Source organism: Ptychodera flava, chromosome 5, assembly GCF_041260155.1.
Source record: "Ptychodera flava strain L36383 chromosome 5, AS_Pfla_20210202, whole genome shotgun sequence".
NCBI lineage: Eukaryota > Metazoa > Hemichordata > Enteropneusta > Ptychoderidae > Ptychodera > Ptychodera flava.
Genome location: NC_091932.1, coordinates 41,941,855 through 41,952,462, shown reverse-complemented (window position 1 = coordinate 41,952,462; position 10,608 = coordinate 41,941,855). Strand labels below are relative to the sequence as shown.

Genomic DNA, 10,608 nt, shown 5'->3' with positions numbered 1-10,608 from the left:
AATTGCCATGCAATGGCCAATAGGTTTAAATTTCAGAAACGTTCTCAGTAGCTTTGTTTTATTAGAGAAGATTCACTTCTCAAGACCTCAAGATTTTAAAATTGAAAGTATGTCGATCTACACATTGTGAACAAAATACAACGCCATCGACTATTGAGAATTGAATTAATTCTAATCCAAACTAGAAATCAGTTGTCAACAAAAAAACCCAATGAATATTAAACATGTATATGCTGAATTGATACGTTGAAGAAATGAAATGCACTGCAGCCGATACAGCTTTTATTCGTTATGTTTTGGGGGTTTTTTTGCGAGTCAAATTTAATTACCTCCTTTTGTAAATCATTTAACAGAATGTCTACGGCGGATGAAAGCAGATAAAAGCGTGAATGGTTGAAAAATGCTAATAATAACTTAAAATATCAAAGGTTTCATCAGCTGTAATTTTCGATATGTTTTCCCAGATATTGTGCTTGCAGAATTCTGATCCCGATACGTCAATACATTTTGCTTGACAACTCAATTTTAATCCCGAAGTTTCGTCTAAGCATAAACATGTATAAAACTGGATTTTGACCAGTTCACGACATATGAGCACGAGCGATAGCGACTGCATATATGAAGTGGACTGGTCAAAACCGAGTGGTATACCGTTACAGGGTGTAGGTTATTGTTATTATATCATAAACAGCATGCATATTGAAATTCTGGCGTCTAATGTCACAAAAGGATTTTTGCTTATGCCGAGATCTCGCGCATATGCCAACCGCGCTATATTGCTGATATATCACGGTTATTTTCACGTCCCGACCATCAGATCGCAGTATTGATTACATCATCAATATTCTGGTATGATATATTTGTCAATAATAACGTGGTCTATCGTACTTACATTGATAAAGCCGATGCTTTTTATTTTGATAGACCTCAAAAAAAAAAAGAAGAAGGAACCGCACTCGGTGAGTGAACATCATCATAGTATCAAAAGTTACGCTTGACTTTCTGTCGATTGACTTGTCGATTCAGTCAAATATGCTTGCTTCACAACTTTCCCATTTCGCTGTTCAAAATAATATATGGTTTAAAATATATTGAAAATATTGTGTGAATTTTCATTCTCACAACTTTTGTTGTTCCAGTGTCGGGTGTGTACATTACTCAGGTGGCTTTACCGGACGACTGATGATATAAACGTGCGCGATATCATGCACACAGTCATGACACTTTTTTGTTGACGGTTCTGAATGGAATCTGGGAACCATGATCAATGTATTACATCATCTGTTATCATATACCCACCTCCATATGGATCAATCTTGGTGACGTTGACCGTAGAATATCACCTGTGATGTTGTAAAGTAAACGTCGATAATGTGCGATAAACGTAATGAGTTTTTGTGTGTTCCCGAACTACATTTGCAATTTGATTGTCAACAAAGTAAACAAAGAAGATGGCTGCCTCTCTCCATTTTTTACATCCATGCTCTCTCGCCTACGATACAATGTTGCTGCCATGAAAATTTGAACGGCTCTGATGAACAAGGATGTTTTGGGTAGCAAAGGGAGTCGGTTTTTTACGGGGGGGGGGGGGTGGTGAAAATCAGGAGGTTTAACTTTCATGAAACCGTTTTAAGGCAAAAACTGAGTTATGACAAGAAAACAGAATTGACCTAAAGGACATAAAACAGAATGCGAACATGGTTTCACTCTGTCTGAGCAGGCAGCATAAAAGAGCACTTTTGTGCACAAAAATAATTTTTCAAGTTGAACAAGAGAAATAAGTGTCACGGCAATGTTCACGATATAACTTTTATAACAATGGGAAAACTAGCTCCAATTTTTGAAAATATGGTGTTATATGAAGTGTTTGCAAAGCTTTTTGAACTTTTTAATTCCATACCGGTACATTTAAACATCCAGAAGACTTTTGGGACAAGTGCCTTTTTTATCAGTATTCCCGACGAGACACTTTGACTGCTTGATGGTAACCCAGTCCAATTTCTGTCAACAGAGGAGTACACGCACACGCGCGCACACACACACACACACACACAGAGGCAGTTTTTCCAATCTGTAAGAATAGCTGCCATTGGCACATATACCACTGTGTATGGCCATGTGGAAAATAAAAAACCTGCAATATTTTAGGACGATTTTTGCAGTGTTTGATCCCAAAACAAAATGCCACATATCTTCTTCAAGAATTCCCAGCTCAAATTGCAAAACCTTGTGCCGAGGCATATTTCATCTTTGTATTTGATGTGTACAATAATCACAATCATTATAACCTATCCAGAATCATCCAATAATACTAAGTCAATTACATTAATTCCATGCAGTACAACATTACAAGAGGACATCTTCACTTTGATATGATAAATTGTACCACTGATTTTGAGTACAAGGAAGTGATTTCTTGGCCATTTTGGAGTGTTTTAACCGTGCAGTTTTCATAAAAACACAAAATTATATTAGACACAAAATGATTTCCAAGCATAATGTCTTGTTAGGTTATAGAGACAAGTGAATATCACAATTGAAGAAAAACATGGCAGCAGAAGCTGCAGCATAAATTAGAAGTTAAAAAGGTCAGCACCCATTTGTAAATGCCAAGAAATCCAATACAACTTCGTAATATGTATACACCACAGAAAAAGACGTCCGATTTTTTGTGGACGTGGATAAGTATGGGAGCCAAAGTTTTTGACACAATGTTGCATCACCAAGATGACCTTTGACTCACTTTCACAAAATAATCTGAAACTGTAATTTAACAGTTGGAATATATCATATTCATAGCATGGTTATAGTCAGCAAAACAACCTCTCTTAGTGCTGACATATCAACCATATAGTGACCACCTGTCACATGTGACATGGAAACATGCAAGGCAAAATAATTTTCAAACCTGTTATTTTAACAGCGCCCTCATATGAGGTGCTGTGATTTTATTGGTAATACTACCAGCAGCATAAAACACATATCCTTCATTGCAATGTTGTAAAAGAATACAATAGAGCAAATTTATAACACAACTTGTAATTTCACCAAAATGCAGCTAGATATTGTCAGCCATATTCTAAGATGCAACTAATGACAGCATTTTTACATCACAATCTCCCATTATTTTTATGAGTATAACACCAACATGACACATCTCTCATAAAGATGACAATAATCTGAAGATTAAGTCGGGAACATATTGTAAAAAGCATGATATTGTTCATTTGTTCTATTTGTTTTCCATGAGGTCAGATACTCTAGTGTAAACACCTTGATATATCATGAATGTTTAACATTAAGCAGGGCTTAAAATAATTTTTTTCCTGGTAGTCCACTTGGGCTACCATTTTGTGAAGTTGGTATCCCAATGTGAAAATGGCTGATAGTTCATGGATTTTGGTTTAGGGATATTTTTTCACCAACCAGACAATGAAAGACCAATTTATCAAGATTCTGCCCAGAAAGTAAGTTTCTCATCATTTGACAAGAATACTTGCAGGCTTTACCAAATGTAACTGGTATAATGGACAACAGTGACACTCAAAAGTTTAGAGACCTATCGATGATTTGTTCAATACACAGAGGTTGTACATGTACCGGTATACACTCTTTGCATTTATGTTTACTTATTATTATTATTATTATTATATTATGATTTTTTTAGTGGGACAACATGTGCCTTTTAAGACTGCACTTGTGTGTGAATGTTTTACCACGCTCTTTGCATTCATGCTGTCTGACACCAGAATGGATCAACATATGGTTGATAAGCTCATCCTTCCTTTTAAATGTTATACCACACTCTGCTTTTATGTGGTCTGATCTCTAAGTGGATCAATATGTGCTTTAAAGACCGCCTATATATTTCGAATAGACAGATGGGCTTACAGGTTTATTGGTAAAATGACAAGCACATCCTACATACATAAGCAAATGTCAACAAAAAAATTAACCACAGAAGGCTTGACACAAAGAAAAGGTTGAAAGAGTGAGGAAAAAAAGAGCGGGAAAATTGTACAAGGGATCTGGTAAAAAGTAATGCTACCTCATCAATCTCCTAGACCCTACCCCCTCCTGAACATCAAATGTTCCATCCCTTTGTTTATCATGTTTACATAAGGCCAGATGGTAGGAAATATATTTACAACCTTGGGGATTTTTTAATTAATGCTATGAGTGCTATCATTCGAATGTAAACAGCACTTAAATTAGTTACAGATAGTGAAATGCCTTCCACTGTGGGGGGGGGGGGTGATTAGGACATCTGAAATTATCCTGGATCCAAATTTTTCATTAGTTCTTATGTGTCTTACATGGAAATATTGCAAAAATTGATCCGTAATGAAAAAAATTACCTCAGCTTTATCTGGGTCAAATTTTACTACAAATCGATGCCAAATATGACAAAATTATGTTCACAGCCTTCGAAACTGTCTCACAACATATCCTGGGTTGGTGTAGGTCATTTAAGGTCACAAACTGAGAAAACTACTTAAAATATAAAATTTGGGGGCTTCCCAACACTTTGAGCAGAAAATTTATCTAATAACATCCCTCAGGACTTTTGTACCAAATTACAAAGCTATCAGATAAGCAATTTTGAGAACAAGCTTTCTTGACCAAAAATGACAAAATTGTCTTAAAAATACAAATTTGTATATTTCAGGACAACTTCCATATATCTAACTATTGTCATCCCCGGACATCTGTGTACCAAATATAAAAGCTTTCTGTCCAGGGGCTTTAAAAAGAAAATATTCTTTACGATTTTTTGACCAAAAATGACAAAAATTGCTCCAAAACAGTAATTTTTCAAAGTCTGTCGTAATTTCAACAAATCAGAAGGGTAACACCCTTGCAAACATCCAACCCAAATTTGAGAGAAACTGGGCTGGCGGTTTCAGAGAAGAAGAATGTTTACTTAAAATGAGGAAATAACCAAAAAATTCAGCAAAAATTTAAAATTCAAGATATCTTCACAACATACACAAAACTGTATAAGGTCTACCTAAGGTACTTGCATACCAATTTTCAAAGCAATCAAACCAGCGGTTCTGGAGTTATTGGTTTTTGACAATTTTCACATTAGTTAAGCTCATTTGCATAATTTGGGCACTGCAAACTTCATTTGAACAAAATCGCATCTACAGCCCAGGAATCATCCACAGATTAAATACCGCACTAAAAAGAGCAGCGGTTTGTGAGTTTTTGAAGTTGACGGCCATACTGTACATACGTACATACTTACATACATACATACATACATACATACATACATACATACAGACACCACCGACTTCAGCTTATATGATAATCTCACAATGATTTAATCAAATGTGAGCTAAAAACAGTCTGTAGCTGTAATTCAATGATTTGAATAATACCATAATCATAGCATGGTTACAGTCATGAAAATTACCCCTCTCAGTGCTGAAAGATCAGCCATACAATGACCAACCTGTCACAGAGGAACACTAGACATAATATTTTTCAATAATATTATTCTAACAGTGCCCTCATAAGAGCTACTGTAATTTTATTGGTAGTACTTACAGCAGCATACAAAAATGTCCCTAATTTCAGGACCAGATTTTACGAAAAAATTTAGCAGAGCTAGTTTATTACACAGACTTTGCATGAGATGAAGAAAAACATTGTCAGCCGTATGAGTGTAAAACCAAAGATATCAATAATTTCAAGATACAGTCAGGAACAAATTGTTAACAATCTAGATATCGAAAGCCCAAGTTCATATGTTCTATTGGTATTTCATGAAGTCATGTATTTAAGTGCGTTCACCAAGGTATATCAAGGATGGTTTTATTGTTTGAATTATTTTCTTAGTTAACATTAGGCAAGGCCTGGTATTTAAAGGGTTAACATGTTTATATTAAGACAAGTTTACTCCCTCTGTCTCACACTCTTTGCATTCACAAGGTTTGATATGTTATTGGATCAATTTGTATGCACCAAGATTTTTCTCTAATGAAAATCTTTTACCAGCTTACGTTGATGTTTACATGTGAAAGCTTTTGCATGCATGTCTTACATCATTCTTTGCCTTCAAGAGGTCTGTTCTTCAAAGGGGCATCACATGTCTCTTATGTCTGCCCTAGGATTCTATAAATAAAACAAACAAAACTCGACAATCCTGTGTAATTGGTGTCAGATTCTTTATTTGATTGCTATGACCCATCCGGGTTTCATCAATATAAGTCTCATAGAATCATTATTTCAAGGTAAAATATTACCATGGTCTTGTAATGTCTAATATCTGAGCTGTTGTGTTCATGTGATTTTTGAGTGGGTGAACATATGCCTAATAACCCTTTCACGTCCATGGTTTGTCCCAATCCATTGTTTTCTATGGTAAAGTTGGACCTGTATACAGGGAACTGGGGGTGAAAGGGTTAAGATGTCACTTCAGTGTGAATGTTTTACCACACTCTTTACATTCATGCTGTCTGATGCCAGAATGGGTCTACAAGTGCCTTCTAAGATTAGTGTGTAAATGTTTTACACACTCATTCATGGGGTTTGACACCAAAATGGATCAACATATGCCCATGTGGCATGAAGACCCAGTTTTCTTTTGAATATTTTACCACTCTTTACATTCATGTGGGCTGATATCAAAAGGGTCCAGCATGTGCTTTTTGAGACTGCCCTGCTCTGTGAATGTTATACCACACTCTTTACATTCATGCTGTCTGACACTTAAATGGATCAACATATGCTTTATAAGACTACCCTTCTGAGTTAAAATTTTACCACAATCTTTACATTCATGTGGTCCCATCTTTGAATGGGTCAACATGTGATTTTTAAGAGTGCACTTCTCTGTGAAGGTTTGACCACACACTTTACATTTATGTGGCCTGACAGTAGAATGGATCAACATGTGAATTTTCAGACTGCCCTTCTGTGTGAATGTTTCACCACACTCTTTACATTCATGCTGTCTGACACCAAAATGGATCAACATATGCCCAATAAGACCATCTTCTCTTTTAAATGTTTTACCACACTCTTTGCATTTATGTGGTATGATCTCTGAGTGGGTCATCATATGCCTGTTTAGAATGCTTTATGATGAATCTTTTACCACACTCTTTACATTCATGAGGTCTGGCACCAGAATGGATCAACATATGGTCAATTAGACCCCCATTTCTTCGAAATGTTTTACCACACTCTCTGCATTCATGTGGTCTGATCTCTGAGTGGGTCAACATGTGCTTTTTAAGACTATCCTTCAGTGTAAATGTTTTACCACACTCTTTACATTCATGCTGCCTCTCACCAGAATGGATCAACATATGCCCAATAAGATCCTGTTCTTTGTTAAATGTCTTACCACACTTTTCGCATTGATGTGGCCTGATCTCTGTGTGGGTCAACATCATGTGCTTCTTAAGACTGCTTATGTGGCTGAATCTTTCACCACAATTTATACATTCACGCAGTCTGGCACCAGAATGGATCACCATATGCCTTGTAACATCATCCTTTCTGCGAAACATTTTACCACACTCTTCACATTTATGTGGTCTGACACCAGAATGGGTCAACATATGCATTTTAAGACTGCCCTTCTGTTTGAATGTTTTGCCACATTCTTTGCATTTATGTGGTCTTATATTTGAGTGGATCAACATGTGCTTTTTCAGACTGTCCTTCACTTTAAATGTTTTACCACACTCTTTACATTTATGTGGTCTGATCTCTGAGTGGGTCAACATATGCATTTTAAGACTGACCTTCTGTGTGAACGTTTTCCCACACTCTTTGCAACTATGTGGTCTTATATTTGAGTGGGTCAACATGTGATTTTTAAGACTAACCTTCACTTTAAATGTTTTACCACACTCTTTACATTCATGTGGTCTGATCTCTGAGTGGGTCAACATATGCATTTTAAGACTGTCCTTCACTTTAAATGTTTTACCACACTCTTTACATTCATGTGGTCTGATCTCTGAGTGGGTCAACATATGCATTTTAAGACTGACCTTCAGTGTGAATGTTTTCCCACACTCTTTGCAACTATGTGGTCTTATATTTGAGTGGGTCACCATGTGCTTTTTAAGATTGCCCTTTAGTGTGCATGTTTTGCCACACTCTTTGCATTCATGTGGTCTGATCTCTGAGTGGGTCAATATATGCATTTTAAGACTGTTCTTCAGTGTGAATGTTTTACCACACTCTTTACATTCATGTGGTCTGATCTCTGAGTGGGTCAACATATGCATTTTAAGACTGTCCTTCAGTGTGAATGTTTTCCCACACTCTTTGCAACTATGTGGTCTTATATTTGAGTGGGTCAACATGTGCCTTTTAAGATTGCCCTTTAGTGTGCATGTTTTGCCACACTCTTTGCATTTATGCGGTCTGATCTCTGAGTGGGTCAACATATGCCTTTTAAGACTGCTTTTATGGCTGAATGTTTTACCACAGTCTTTACATTCATGTGGTCTGATACTTGAGGGGGTCAACATACCCTTTTTAAGACTACGCTTCCTTGCAAATGTTTTATAACACTCTTTACCCTCATGGTGTCTGGCATCGTAATGCATCAACATATGCCTTTTAAGATTGCCCTTTTGCGTGAATGTTTTGCCACACTCTTTGCATTCATGCGGTCTGATCTCTGAGTGGGTTAACATATGCCTTTTAAGACTGCTTTTATGGCTGAATGTTTTACCACACCTTTTACATGTATGTGCTCTGATATTTGAGTGGGTCAAAGTATGTGTCTCAAGATTGCCATTTGAGACTAATGTTTTACTGCACTCAATGCGTCGGAATGGCCTGAGTTCAGAATGGATCAATGCAAGCCCCTCGCATTCACTTTCTTGTGCCCCTGAATAATTCAAGCCATGTGCTCCATCATCACTGCTGTTCATATAAATTTCACCACACTCATTGCTGATTTCACCATCATTGTCGTCACCATTATGAGAATGGCACTCCACCAAACTGAAGGAATCTTTGTGTAATGTAGTTTGGTTTTCAATATGATCACCCTCATGGTGTGGAGTTGGGTCTTCATCCCTGTTCTCTGGTTTGGACACATCATATTCCAATGTAATCAGCCCACGTAGCACAAGGCTTTGTACAATTATTGATACATCTGTTAGTGAAGAGATAAATATCAAACAGTTAAGTAGAGTAAGGTAGTAACATCCATGGCTCCATATGGATGTACAAATTTTGTACATCCATGGCTCCATAGAGCACTCTTGGGACAGAGAGAGGTAGGCTTTTGATGTTACTGATGACTTCATGTAATATTGGACGAAACTTGAACTTTTTCATGGATTTTATTGGATTAGTTAAGAGCACAGCAATAGCCATCATACCAATCTTCAATCCAAACCTTAGGTCACATCCATAGCACAGCACAGCAAGGGACAGATTATGATATGAACAAGTCATTGACAATGACATAGTCTCCCTTGTAATTTGGACTTTGTCACTAGAAGTGACTAAAAATTGAAGTCAATATAATGCGCATGAAAAAAGAAACGCAGGTACCAAAGCCCTGATTTTGACAGATGTTCAAATTGGATTGGATTGTAAACAAGTAGACATTATAGGCGAGCGACGAATCCCCAAAAAGGGCCTTATTTTAGGAGTTTAATGTACCCACCTTACATACGGCCACATCATACGTCATTTCAAAGCTTATTATCTCTACTTTAAGAAAATTGACGATGTGGAGCTGCCAAGTAGGGCCATGACCTGCTAATTTGCATAATTAACAAGGGTACCCAAATTACATAAATGCGATATAACATTTGAAATTTATTGTTAACTTCTCTAACGATACGTTTAAACTATCGAGTGATATAGCAAATGAAAGGTCTTTCCATGTAGAATACAAAATGGATATTCAAAGAGATATTGAAATTGATTGTACTGAAATATTTTCATGTTTATAAGGAAAACAATATTTTCCCCTTTTGAATAACAATATTTTAAAAAATTTAACACATACAGCCACAACACACAGCCACATCATACATCATTTGAAAGCTTATTATCTCTACTTCAAAATAATTGACAATTTGGAGCTACCAAATCAGGCCATAACCCCCTAATGTGCATAATAAACACGCATACCCAATTTGCATAAATGTGATATAGTATTATAAATTTATAGTTAACTTTTCTAAACATACGTTTAAACTATTGAGTGATATATCAAATGAAAGGTAGTTGCATGTAGAATACAAAATGAATATTCAAAGAGATATTGAAATTGATTTCACTGAAATATTTTAATATTTATATGGAAAAAATATTTTCCCCTTTAGAATAACAATATTTTAAAAATTTTAACACATACAGTCCTATCATACAGCAACATCACACGTCATTTGAAAGCTTATTATATCTACTTGAAGAAAATTGACAATGTGGAGCTATCAAGGAAGGCCGTACCCCTTTATGTCCATAAAGAGATTTTGATCTGCATATAGGGGACCTGAAAATGTTTTGGTTCCCTTTTACTTTTTACGATTCAAAGGTTTTGAAATTAATTTAATGAAAATTTAATAACATTTAAATGTCATCCGATTTTCTAAAGTTAGTAATAATTAA

At 36.1% G+C, this 10,608-nt stretch overlaps 1 protein-coding gene across 1 annotated transcript in view; it reads right to left on the bottom strand.

The window, feature by feature from the left end:
- Positions 1 to 3,673: 3,673 nt before the first annotated feature.
- LOC139134003 (zinc finger protein 493-like) overlaps positions 3,674 to 10,608 on the bottom strand; it is a 29,526-nt gene continuing 22,591 nt past the window's right edge. The window contains exon 4 of the mRNA XM_070700836.1: positions 3,674 to 9,136. Within this exon, the coding sequence (XP_070556937.1) occupies positions 7,041 to 9,136 (2,096 nt within the window). The 3' untranslated portion in view covers positions 3,674 to 7,040. The remainder of the gene's footprint in view (positions 9,137 to 10,608) is intronic.